The sequence below is a fragment of the Notamacropus eugenii genome, chromosome 4, assembly GCF_028372415.1.
Source record: "Notamacropus eugenii isolate mMacEug1 chromosome 4, mMacEug1.pri_v2, whole genome shotgun sequence".
Taxonomy (NCBI): Eukaryota; Metazoa; Chordata; class Mammalia; order Diprotodontia; family Macropodidae; genus Notamacropus; species Notamacropus eugenii.
Window position 1 is genome coordinate 328215063 of NC_092875.1, and position 13901 is coordinate 328228963.

Sequence of the window (13901 nt, forward strand, 5' to 3'; positions counted from 1 at the left end):
GAGGGAGAGTATGAATCATTGAAACCCATGAGTAATTCATAGTTCTGATTTTAGCCAATAGTGTTTAACCTTTTCATCTGTTCTCACCTTTTGCCCCTGAACCTTTCCCCAGAACTGTTAACCAGTAGACTAAATGTGTGGATTGATTTTCATCTCCTTTTACATACTATGCCTACTGGGAAAGATGGAGTGAAAGAGAAGAAAGAATTTTAAAAAAATATAGCTGTTCCATCATCATTTGCTATCAGTTTCTCCTTTAACATCTCTCATCTGTTTCTTTCTCTCTATTCTCATTGTCATGACCCTTGATCCCTCAGCTCCTTGTATTTGAATTATTAAAAAAAATTTCCTGATGAAATTCTCTGATTCTTCCCTCTTCAATGTAACCTACACACTGTCAAATTCCTCATCTCAAAACAAAATGTTTATCCCTTTCCTCCCTTTTTTAGGAAGTTAAAAAAGGTTTCCTTGTGATCTATCTTTGTAAATTCCAATTTCTTCACCTAGGTTTCAAGCCACCTTTCTCCCCCTATCTGTTTGCTCGCGATCTATCCAAATTGTTTCTAACTCTTCTCCTATACAAACCCTTCATTACCATCAGACAGGTCTCTTCACTGACGGTCTACTTTTATTCATGCCTCCATCACCTTATAACCTGAAAAGACCATCCTGTCATTCTCTTTTCTGCCATCTAAATCCTCCTCATCTTTTTGCACCCAACCCAACTTCCGTCTCTTTTATGAGAATAGGAGAGAAAACATCCATTCTCTTCCAGGAAGATAGGGGTCATCTATTGCCATCCACAGCAATCTCTCAGTTCTTTGCATTTCCTTTCCATTTAGAAGACTTTCAGACTTGGAAAGGACCTCAAAGATCATCTATTCCAACCCCAATTTGAAGTTTGAATTTATCCTTTGCCCAAAATGTTTAACAGGTGGTCATCTCCCATCTGTCTAAAGACTCCTTACCTCACTGTACTCCTTCCCTCCCAAGGCAGACCTTTCTACTTTTGGACAACTCTTAGAGTTGTTGAAAAGTTTGTGGTCCTGACTTAGAGTCAGGACCATTCCCTTCAATGCTAAATTGTTCACCAGTGGTTTTATGTTACCCCTTTCTCCTCAATTAAATTATCAACTCTTTACTTTAAGAGTGGTGTCTTCTCCTCTTGTATTTCCTCATAGTGCCTACTAGAGAGCAGGACCATAAAAGTGGTGGATCTGGGTTTTCTGATATGGAGACCAGTACTCCTATTATGCTCTGCTACCACATTTTCTAGGAGAGACAGTATAAATGTCATTGAAATTCACAAATAATTTGCAGATCTATTTTAGCCAGTAGTCAATATTCAATACATCAAATGGACCCTTGAAAATTAAATGTTGTCTATTTTTAGGCAGTAAAAGCAAGAGGAACATCAGAGGAACAAGATGTTAGCTCTGGAAATGACTTTAGAAATCATCTAGTCCCAACTATATATATTACAGATGAGGAAACTAAGGCCCAGAAGGGTGAAATGATTTGCTTGAGGTCACACAGCTAGTTAGGGACAGGGCTGGGGGTGGAATCCAGGCTCTCACACTCCCAGTCCAGTTCTCACTACTACCAGGGATGGGGAACCTGCAGCCTCAAGACCACATGTGGCTCTTTAGGTCCTCAAGTGCAGCCCTTTGACTGAATCCAAACTTCACAGAACAAATCCCCTTGGATTTGGATTCAGTCAAAGGGTCATACTTAAGGACCTAAAGGGCCACATGTGGCCTCATAACTGCAGGTTCCCCACTCCTGTATTAGACCATGATGTGTGCACAATGATAAGAACATGGTACCCAGTTACAATCTTGCAAACCAATGATGGATGCAGGGACCAATACTTATGTCACATAGGTCAGTCTTTTAATAAATCCTTAGGATAGAAGGTACAGGCTGACAGGGCTTCAGACCCTTTCTAGATTAAGCAAAGACGTAAACAAGAATGGGGCACTTTTGGTAAAGATAATATTTAATTCAAGGAGATCCTGGGGATTTGAGGGATTCCTAAGTGTTTGAAGCACCCTAGAAGAGATCCAGAGTTATCCTCATTCCCTTGGTCCTTTAGGACTTACTCAATATCCTGTAGACATCATAGTGAGGCAGAAAGTGCTGGATAGGAGTCAGACCTAAATTTTAATCTCAGTTTCATCACTAACTAGCTGTGAGACCTTGGATGAATCACCTCATTATTCTGGGCCTCATTTTCCCCCTTTGTTAAATAGTAAAAGTAACAAAAACACAACAATAATAGTCAGTTAGCATTTATACAGAGCTTACTACATGCCAGCCACTTCACAAATATCTCTCCTGATCCTCACAACCACCTTTGGATACAGGTGCATTTTGCTAGGGAGGAAATGGCCCCAGGTTACATGACTTGCCCAGGGTCACACAGCTACTATGTGACTGAGACTGAATTGTAACTCGAGTTTTCCTGACTCTAGGTCTGGTGCTCTACTCCCTGAACAACGCAGCTACCTCACAAAGGGGATTGGATTCGGTGAGCTCTAAGTTCTCACCCAGCTCTCAAACTCTGTGGTATATGGTTTTCCTTGAAGAGGTGTGTAAGTTCCCAAGGCCCAAGACCATGTAGCTCAGTGAAAAAGGGTAACAGGAAGAAACAAACCTTTCTCCTTCCCCTGTGGGTGACTTGGAGCGTCCTGGTGGGAGATGGGTCCTTTCTCTCTCCTGAGACCTTGTTCTTGGGCTCTCTTCAACAAGAAGCCACCAGACCATTGGGGTTTTGGGGATGCTGCTTGTCAGCACCCCTCCCCTGGACAAGGGTGGTCCTTCCAGTACTCAGTTTCCAGGTGCCTTCTCCCTAGACTCTCATCTTCTTGCCTCTGAATCACTTTATTTCATTCACCTATTTAGTTGCTTAAAAGTCTCCTTTCATCCTCTAATTTCATGCCTGGAGCATCTCTGCCAATGGGTGTTGGGTACCATGGAGGAAGGCAAGAAAGAAGAACAGGGAATGGAGGAAGAGGGGAAAATATCCTGTTTGCAGTTCACTGACTTGCTGTTATTTCTCTCTCCCTTTCTAATCTTCCTCTCAAGTGACAATTTCCTAAACTCGCCTGGCACAGTAGGCTTTTGTTACCATGGTCTCCCTATTGGTTTAATTCACCAGGTTAGCTGGGGCAAGCAGCTTTCTTAAAGGGGTAGTACCTTTGACTAGGCAGCTTGATGTGCCATCCCCTGCTGGCACATTACATCCTGGCTGCTCAGGATGATTCTGGTCCTGGTAATTGCCCCTCCTCCACACTTCCACTTCAATAAGCTCCTTTAATTCTTTTCTCTGGGCAGGGAGCAGAGTCTTTTTCCTCTCCCCAGTGGAAATTTCTTCCCAGTTTTATCCCTAAGGTGCCTTGCACCTAATGCTATTGAAAATTTCAGTCCTCCCCTCTTTCTGAATACTGCTATCCCTTCCTAAAGAGAGCTGTTCACGACGCTGGACTCCTGGATCTTTGTAGATGAGGCTTTGACTATGAGGTCCTAATGGGAATCCAGGTCTCTGCCTCAGGAGAAGGTCCCAGAGATCTTTATATTAGGGAAGTTCACCCCCACCCCCAGTTCCCAAAAGTCTGTGTGCTTGGGCATGCTGGAGACTTTGAGATGAGGCCCCAATCTAAACATATTTTGTTTGGCTTCCTGGGTTCTATGGGGCTACGCATCAGCTGCCTAGGGCCTGGGAACAGGGCAATCATTGGGAGCAGGGTGGCTCACCCAGGTTTGGAGACTTGGAATTAGATACACCTGAGCAGGCAACCTCCAAGTAGGCCCAGCTGACGTCAAAGTCCCCTCTGCCACTTCACTAGTTCGGGTGGAATTACTGAGGAGAGGGAGCTAGGCATGGGGGACATTCCATGGAAAGAAAGAAAAATAAGCAAATTAGAAGAACCTAAAGCTGGTCCAACATTTCAAGGAAAAGAGAGCTGCATATAGTGTTGGTCCAGCTTCCCTAGACAGTGGTGAAGGTGGCAGCTTCTTCCATGTCATTTATTTTAGATCTGAAGCCATCTTACGGGGCCCCCAAGTCTTTGTTGCTTTCCTAGTGACCTTGGAGCTCACACAGCAGAGCTGCCCTGCTGTATTCAGCTCTTGACAGCATTCCTTCCTTCTGTCTTTGCTGCCATTTTTCTAATAACTTCAGCCTTCTTTGACCCTGACACCTGAGGTGGTAGCCTTATTCCAACTCACTTCTGGAGCCTTACATTGCAATGGAGGGGGTTCAATTTCTCAGTTGCCTTTTAACTAATTAGTCCATTCACTCCCAGCAGTGACTCTGGAATGCCACCTGTGAAAGCATGTAAGCCTTCTGAAAAGGCCAGAAATAGTTACCTCCAGAAAAGTAATTTAGAGAATTACAAAGGACTGAAGGATTATCTCCTTGGACTGAAGACGACAGGGTTGTAAATAGTTATAAAATAGGCAGGACCCGGTCATTGGAAAGGCTAACTGGGAGAGTAGAAGGTGGTGTGAGTCCTTTCTCCTGTGGACCTTGCAAACTTTTGTGCTCAGAGATGGAAGGGACTGACCCTAGGAACATTAGGTTTTTTGCTCCTGAATGTTTATAGTGGATAGATTCAGAATCAGGAAGACCTGGGGCTAAAATACTTCCTCAGATACCTGCTAGTTGTACAACTATGAGAAAGTCACTTTTTCAAATGAGGATAACAACACCCACCAAAGCTTCCCTACAGGCTTGTTAAAAGTGAGGCTCAAATGAGCCAATATCTACTGAACCCTTTGCCAACTTTAAAGTGCTGTATAAATGACAATTGATTTTAAAGTAATGGAATCTTTAGATTTCCATGTTGGAAGGGACTTCACAGAACTTATCCAAGTCCCTTATCCCAAAGGTGAGGATGCAGGTGATCAGAGGTGAAATTATTTGCCCAAAGTCACACGAATCACAGCTGGCAGAGGAGATTCAAACTGATTCTTCTGGATTTGGATCCAGTATTCTTTCCATTACGCCATACCTGCTTTAGCACATTTCATTTGAGATCTCTGAAGACCTCACCAAACACTGCACTTTCCTCTTCAGCTAAACCCTCTAAAGTTGTAGGAGGTGCTTGCTTTTACCGAAGACTAACCTGGGTCAGACCCTTCTTTGCTTCTTTCCATGGAGATATATATGTGTGTGTGTGTGTGTGTGTGTGTGTGTGTGTGTGTGTATATATATATATATATATATATATATATATATAAAACATCAAGTATCCTTTGTGCAGGATGACTAGTGGGGAGGGGGATAACCCCTTGAGAACTCATTTTGAATTTACTAAAGATAAAGTGGCTTTTATAAATTTTTCCCCTTCAGGGCCATTTCTGGGGACAAGAGGTTTTTTTCAGAGGAGAAAGAGCTCACTTTTCTTATAACGGTAACTAAAAAGTAATAAAAAGAATGGTCTAAAAACTTGCACAAAAATAAAACACCTTTGAAGTTGCTAAATAAGACTATAGTTTATTGGGTGGCAATCAGGTTCACAATATAGTGGCCAGCCCCACCAAAATTTTAGGACCCCAGTTCTTCCAAAGTTACCACCCATCAAAATCTCAAATAACTTGCAGATTCAGATAGGAAAAAAAAATAAGCCAATAGTTCAAAAGCCAATTATAGTAATCACAACAATACATGCTAGAAAGAAAGGGCTTTAATATTCTTGAAAGGACTTTAATATTTTAAGGGGATAGGTCTTTAGTTTTTTTCTCTGGTATTTCTTGAGTGGTCATGTTAGAGAAGTTATACATCCTATTGTTAGGAGGGGGTAAGATGGGGGAAAGCAAGAGAGAAATTTCATTGACAAGGTCTATTGTCAATGGTTTGTCTACACAACAATAGTTTTGAGTGCTTTGATTGAAATGGCCCTTGTGCCTAACTAAATATGAAGTGACCAGTGGAGTCATCCCTGAGAAAAATTGTTGATGTTAGCAAAATTTGTCTGTCTTTCTCAATCCTTTCTGTAAATTTCCTTGCAATCTCAGTTGTAACCTCTACCTTTCCCTTTCTTAGTATGTGATGTCAAAGAATCATGGACTCTAAAAGGTGCCTTAGAGATACTTTAATTCAAGTTTACCTCCCCAAAGCAGGAATCTATAATAGGAATTCCTCTTATAGCATTCCTCGTGAAGGGGTCACCTAGCTTTTTCTGAAACACTTTCATTGATGGGGAACATACTAGCTTTCTGAGGCAGTTTCCCCTGTTGGCCAGCTCCAATTAGAAGGAAGTAATTCATTCATCATTTTGAGCTGAAATCTGCCACCATGTCATTTCCACACATTGGTCCTAAGTTCTACTCTCTGGAGCAGGGGTGGGGAACTTGTGGCCTCAAGGCCACATGTGGCCCTCTAGGTCCTTAAATACAGCCCTTTGACTGAGTCCAAACTTCACAGGACAAATTCTTTTTATTAAGGGGTACATAAAATGAGGCTAATTCCTTTTCCAGAAGATAGCCATTTAAATATAACTATGTCCCCAATTAGTTTTCTCTTTTCTAGGTTAACCACTCCCAGTTCTGTGGATGATTTCTCTTAGAATTGCATTTCTCATTGTATGCTCATCATCCTACTCTGAATAAGCTCCAGTTGAAACTTGGTGCCCAGAACTAATTATTTTAGTGTCCTCATGCTCTCTCTACCTCTTACTCTCCAAAGCTAGCTCTTGAGAAAAGACCTGATAAACTCTTTCATTATAAGGCATAAAGGACCCACAATGCCGAATTTATTACTCTTCCCAGGAATATTTGTAATTTGACAGAAACAAAACCTGAAGCCAAAGGAATGAAACTGTAGTCATAGAGAATTCATGAGAAATTGGAATAATTTTAGGAGAACCAACAGCACTCTTATGAATTTGCAATGAGCAAATGAATGCCTACTCTGTCCATATGGGCAGTCTATTCTGTGAACTGGTCCAGTCAAAATTGTTGAGTAGGTTTCATTGATTTTGGGGGGGGGGGGTGAGAAGGAAAAGCAGTCAGTATAGACTTGAGTCCTCTTCTCTGTTGTAGTTCCCTAAGATGCAGTTTTCAGTGAGTCGAAACACAAGGTAAACTTTAAAAGGCTCAGTTCATTGGTGTTCCTGTATTTCAGATAAGTCTACAATAGGTCTTTGATCAAATACCTCATGCCCATCTGGGGAAGACATCTCCTGAATGAACTGCCACTTAAGGTTGGATTTTGAGGGAGCTAGGATGTCCAAGGGCGTTTGGAGGAATGGGAGGGCAATGGGACTGCCACATCAGGAAGATGAGTGTGCAGAGGAGGGAAGTCTTAATGATGTCACATGGAAATCCACCAATCCCAGGAAGCCCTTTTTCTTAGCTCTACACAGTGGACTAGATTGTTGGGAGTTTGTCTGGCCTTTAAGGCAGAAGTTGATTTATCCTATGTGGGAGAAACTGTCATCTAGTTTTCCTTTTATTGCCTAGAAGAAATGCATGAATTCTATCTTTCCAGATGACCTTTTAAAATTATAATAATATTTCCTTTGGCAAGTCAAATCATTATCTAACAATCCAGCAGGCTAGTCAGTTTGTCTTTCCATCTAACAAATTGATGAGGTAACTTTCTTCTCATAACCAACACCCTCATGCATAGAAGAATCCTGTTGTTGAGTTTATACATGTAATCCTGCCATATAGAGATAGACTGAAAAGTTTCTGAATGCAAAGTTTCTGCCAGACATACTGGACATTTTTTTCCCTCAAGAATTGAGTTTCCAACTTAATTAAACTTGTTTCTGTCTGAGGTTGAAGTGGGAACTTGAAATAAAAAACAGGCATCCTTATAAAAGACAAGCTATTGAGCTAGAATGAAAAGGATCTAGGGGTGGGATAGGGGAGTAAAAGAGCAGACCATGATTTTTTTCCAAAGGAGTTTATATATAGTGTTTCACATCCAAATATTTCCTCTTGTCTGGAAACCTAATAAAAAGCTTGACAAATAGAAAACGTTCAGTTCAGACCAAATGTTTTGGGTCTGCTCTGAAAGGGGTCATGCCATTTCTCACCCTGTGAGGAATCCCAGCTAGAAAAGGGCTGTTGTGCTTTGTCAATGGGTTTCCCTTATGAAAAGGTAGATGAAGGAGTTTGTCTTTGGGAGTGGACTTTGAGGTAGTGCTAGATAGAGTTCCTTGCCTAAAAATGTTTCCTTATTGCCTGTCTTATACTAATATCTTCATTCCTTTGCTTCTTGAAGGCTTTTTGGTCTTCTAGAATTCCTTGTTCTAATTCAAATGTACCTGGGAAGAGTGATACCTTATGCTGTTTTCAACTGACATTTTAAATCCAGGCAATACCTGTAATGGTATTGTAAAGTAATGGTTGACAGCCACCTGAGAGTAAGACTGGGTCACAGAAGGATGCATGGGGAGGATGGGACTGTCCTGAGGAAGGACAAGTGTTGGCAAGGGAGATTGGCAGGCACCAGCAACAAAACCACTTACTCATAATTTAGTTAAGGGCCTTCCTTGGTCCTGAGAACTCCACTGAGGGTAGCCTTTGATAGAATTCTAAGGTCATGACCTTTTGTATCATTTGAGGAGATTACATTAAAAAGAAAAACCAAATATTGTCTTTCTTTTCTCCACAACTCTGAACAAAGGTAAGTGAGAGACTAAGGATAACATTAGTTTCCCAACCCTAACTTTCTACTTCTTTCTTCATGGCTACACCTAAGAGTAGGACAGGATTGAAGTAAAACTATTCATATGCCTAGGTACAGAGAATTTCTCATTCATATCAGAGTTAAAAATAAAATATACCTGGCATAGTACTTAACACTTTAAAAAATGCTTATACGTTCAATATTTCATCCAATCCTCATGAAAATACTTGACTGAAAGGCAGGTCAGGCACATATTCATTTGGCAGATAAGGAAATTGAACCCCAGAGTGGTTTAGTAATTTGTCTAAGGCCACATAGCAAATTTTTAGTGAAGAACCCCGGAGTGCTGACCAGGATACTGTTTTCTATATTCTACATATTCCTTCTATATTGCATGCTTGATGTATGGACTAAAGTCCATAAAAGGCTAGGCAATTGTGAATGTCTAGGGTTGGAACTCTTGGGACAGAATCTTTAATCTCATTATTCTTTGTCCTATTTCTTAAGAATTCAGATCACCTGGATATGAGGCTACATTAGTTTGAATCGATTGCCTATTTAAAAATGGGATTTATTGTTATGGACACCAGACTTTCAGACCCAAGTTGTTGGCTCCATAGGATGAGCTCAGCCTGGATTCCCCCTCATTGCTTTTTGTATATTTATTACAGATAAAGATTGAATTGAGGTTAATGGCAGAGAAGGACAATGATAAAATTAATGAATGAAGGTCTACCATCAAGGCTAAGCTCATAGATTTTGAATTAGGAAGCACTCTAGAGATTATCTACGCCAATTCCCTCATGTTAAGCTGAGGAAACTGAGGTCCAGATAGATAGCATCTTGCCTCAAGTCACACAAGAAGTAAGTAGCAGAGTTAAAATTTGAGTCTAGGCTCTCCAGATTCAAGTTAGCACACTCCCCTAAGCTGCTCCTTGGTTATAAATGAGATGCTGTCTCTGTTCAATCACTAATGATCTTTGATTAAAAGGAGAGTTTCTATAACTCAGTTTGAATTTTTTCTGTAAAACTCAGTTAACAACTTCTTAGATTGACAGCTACACCCAAGCATTGGACTTAGGCTAACAAATGATTGACATTTCCAATACATACACAAACAGCACCCTGATTCATGAATTTGCTGATCGTTTCTCATGCTACTGAGAATTGGTTAGCCTTTGGGGTGCGTGTGTGTGTGTGTGTGTGTGTGTGTGTGTGTGTGTGTGTGTGTGTGTGTATGAGATCACTTGAATTTTGTAGACCCTCTTCTCCTGGTTCAGACCTGCTATGCAAAATCACCCAGTTCAGGCTTAAAACGTGAACCAGGATGGAATTTTTCCCTTTATGGGGTAAACCTTTTCTGAAATTCACATATATGTTTCCTATCTTGATTTATGCATGTGTGCCATTGTCTCCCTAGTGATTTCATATAGGTAGAGAATCAAGTTTGATTTTATAACATTTACTATCTGGTTAACTACTCCAATAGGATTATGTCTTAATCACCTTGCCAGAGACTAAATAATGTCTCTGTTTTAAGTCAATGGACTTTTAAATGCCCTCCTTAATTTTAACTACAGCAAGCTCATTACTAGCTCCCACTAATATAGGATGATGAATGGCTGTAGGGAATTAAGTGGAAAGAGGGAGGAAAAATCATCTTCAGTGAAAGGAGAGTTATGGATTTTTTTTGCTGGTGGGGGTTTATTACAAGAGTATGAGATGGTAAGGGAGGTTAGCATCATGGAATGTAATAGTTGACTTGCATGTGTTTAACATCTGAAGGAACAGATATGGGAGAACACAGAAAAAGAACTTTTTTTTTTGATGGGGCCTTGGCTAGTCACCAGTGGGGCGTTTCTCTTCTTCTGTGTTTCTCACTGTCAGGTAGTAGATCCGGTTGGCTTCTGGGTACGTGACTTTGCTGAGTGGCAGCTTGTAGATGGCAGGGTTGTTGGTTGTCAGAAGCAGGAAAATGAGGGTCGAGAGGCAGAAGGGCCATGTGCCAGGTGGCAAGCCAACCTGAAAATAAGCATATCAGGTTTGGGGGCTCATTACCACATCTTTTGATCTTGCTAATGGGAAGGGGGACCATGGGGTGGTTGTTCTTCCACAGTGGGTACATGGGAAGGACATGGGGAAAGAATAGTATAAATCTCCCCTTCCCTCAGTGGACAGATGGGTCCTATCAGGATGCCGGCTTGTAAAAACTGTGCAATGAGATCTAAGGTTCGGATGACTTTGGTCATTTGTTTCCCAGAATTTATGAGTCCATTGCATACAAGAGCACTTTATTGGGACACTCCAGAGGGATGTTTCTCATACCGTTCCCTTCCAACCACATCATACCTATGCACACACATGCATGCAAACACTTTCAAGGTACAGAGACAGATATGTCTATTTATAAATTTAAACAGAAATATGGACACAACCATATATATTAAAAGTACATATATGGGTGTGTATGGCTGTACACCTATACATAGTACCTGTATAAATACACACATACATAAACATGGACACACAGATGTATTCACATATGCACAACCACATAAAGCACCCCCCAGAGACACAAATACACACAGACAAACACAGGAATATGTAACCTTCCCTCTAACCCACAATTTTCTGCATCATTCACTGAGTGGAGTGAGGTGGCCTAGAACATCACAAACTGCCTCCACAATGTACTGAAAGTCTGTCCTCCACTCTAGGTTTCTTACCCAGGGAATTCCAGACTTACCACGGACATCATGTTGGTGAGAGCTGCTCCCATGTAGGCACAGAATAATGCTGGAAAGAGAAGATTAATTAGTCAGAGGGAGGGAGCCCTTGGTGGGAGATCCTGTTATCCACAGCTTCCTTCCCACAGGATGGAGTCAGGCTGTTGCAGCCCTGGCCCCCTTTTCTTATGTACACACAGAGAACTGGGACACTGGCCTAATGTACTTAATTCCTCCTTTTCAACACTTGCTAATCACAGATATAGAGATATAGGTCTACAGGAGACCTCAAGGACCCTCTATTTCAATCGTTTCATTTTACAGTTGAGTCTGTGGCCCATGTTACTTAATATCAGACATTGGACAAGTCACTTATCCTCTGAGTGTCTCAGTTTCTCATCTTTAAAATAAGGAAGGAAATTAAGCATTTATTAAGCTCCTACAATGTGCTGGGCACTGTGCTAAGTGCTTTACAAATATTATCTTATTTGGTCCTCAAAACAATCCTGGGAAATGGATGCTACTATTATTCCCACTTTAGAGATGAGGAAACAGAGGCAGACAGAGGTTAGGTGATTTGCCCAGGATCACATAGCTGGTAAGTGTCTGAGGCTGGATTTGAACTCATCTTTCTGACTCCAGGCCTGAGACTATCCACTTCACCTCCTCGCTGGGTGATTTAGTCTAGATGGTCCTTTCCAGCTCTGAGTCTTCTCTTATCTGTATCCCCTAAAGAACCTAGCATACATAGGGCTGATCATACAGTAGGTATTCAATATATATTTGTAGCCTACTGAATGTCTCAATGCATGTTCTCTGTACTGTCTGTGCCCACAGGGTGAGTCAAGTTTCCATTGGAGTGATGCCTTAACATTCTTACTGCTGGTCATGTTTTCAAGGTGCTTTTAAATACCTTGACTTGTTTGTCTGTATTACTTCTTTGGAGGTAGATTGAGTAGGTAGTATCTCCATTTGACAAATGGGGAAACTAAGGCCCACAGAGTTGAGGTGATTACCTCAGAGTCATATAGATGATGAGTATAACTTCTCTGGGTCTCAGTTTTCTCATTTGTAAAATGAGGGAGTTGGACTGAATGATCTCTATCATTCTTGCAGTCTTTAAATCTATGATCCTGCTCTTGTATTTTGTGACTAAGAAAAGAATAACTAAGATACCCTTGGCCCCAGGCTCATAGGAGACCTACCGCAAATGAGTGCCAGGATGTGAGTCTGCCAGGTGAGGGCGTAGAACATGCCGCCAATGGCCACACAAGAGAGGACACAGTTGTAGCTCCACAGGCCCATGTAGATGGTTGCAAAGGGCGTGGCCACTGTCAGGGCTGTGGAACAAGATGGGATATTTTCAGCAGGCCCTGAGTCTCTGGGACATGGTCTTACCTAGCTCAGGGTGTTAGAATGGTAGTGGTGGTGAGGAACTCTATGAATATGATTATCACATCCTCCTCCTCTCTCACCACATCAATAGCCACAGGAACAACTTCAAATGTCATCCCAACTTATGAAGCCAGAAATTGGGGAGGGGGAGAAGGCAGACTGTTGTCTCCCTCAACCCCATGCTGTGGCTTCATTTACTTAATGTTTCTCATTTATTGGTCACACAGAAATTGGTCTTTTCTAGAAAAGTGTCTTGAATCCAAATTCTTCCTATTGAAGTCAAATCCGAATTTGGGGTCATTCTCATTGCTATTGCAGACCACTCCCCTGCTTATAATACTTTGCTTTCTCCTGTAAATCTCTGTTTCCTTTTAAAACTCAGCTCAAAATTCCACTCTCCAGGAAGTCTCCTAGATTTTCTTTCCTTCTATCCCCTCAGCTTCCTCTACACATTTATGTGCTCCATTTGCAGGTGCAAAGCTTTGTAAGTCTCCAAGGCTTTTTTTTCCTGTGTGTGTGTGTGTGCGCGCGCGCGTGTGTGCATGCTTTGTCTCCCCAACTCAACTGCCAGCTTCTTAGAGGAAGATTTTCATATCCTTTTGCAGTGCCTAAAATGCACCTCCTGGTCACTCAATATGGAAAATGAGTGGCAACCTCACTGATAATTTTAAAGGCAAACCTTCAGAGAACTGAAAGGAGGGGCAGGGACAACCCTCTGTAAAAATAATCCCATGAAAACACAGGCAAGTAGTTCACCCTACCTGCTAGCATGCCCACAGCAGAGCCGATGGCTGCATGGAGGCAAATGAGTGGTGAGGAAATGAATAGGGCCACCAGGAAAACACCGCCTGTCCAGGGGTTGCTACAGCCGTACACCTGACCGACCCCAACAGGAATGGCTTGTAAGAGCTACAAAATCAACAGAAATGACAGCAGGTTACCATGGCACATGGACCGACACACATGTATGCTGTTTGGACCACACCTTGGGGAAGTAATGAAGTGAAACAGGATGGTGCTTCCGGGTCCTGCTTGTGGGAAAGAAGAGTTCACTAACAAGGGCAAACAGTGGTCAGGCACTCCCATATCCCAAGCATGATTCTTGGGCACTTGACCTAAGCACAGGGGCTTTAGAA

At 41.8% G+C, this 13901-nt stretch overlaps 1 protein-coding gene across 11 annotated transcripts in view; it reads right to left on the reverse strand.

Annotated features, from left to right (window-relative positions):
- The window catches only part of SLC14A2 (solute carrier family 14 member 2), a 691185-nt gene that overhangs the window by 35647 nt on the left and 641637 nt on the right, over positions 1-13901 (reverse strand). For 8 of the 11 annotated variants that reach the window (XM_072605236.1, XM_072605235.1, XM_072605239.1 and 5 more), the window contains 4 exons: positions 13527-13674; positions 12576-12710; positions 11391-11440; positions 10492-10666 (listed from right to left, as the gene is read on the reverse strand). In XM_072605236.1, coding sequence (XP_072461337.1) covers positions 10492-10666; positions 11391-11440; positions 12576-12710; positions 13527-13674 — 508 coding nt within the window. Of the gene's footprint in view, positions 1-10328; positions 10667-11390; positions 11441-12575; positions 12711-13526; positions 13675-13901 lie in introns of those variants that run through there. The other 3 variants (XM_072605243.1, XM_072605245.1, XM_072605242.1) reach the window with 1 other exon arrangement.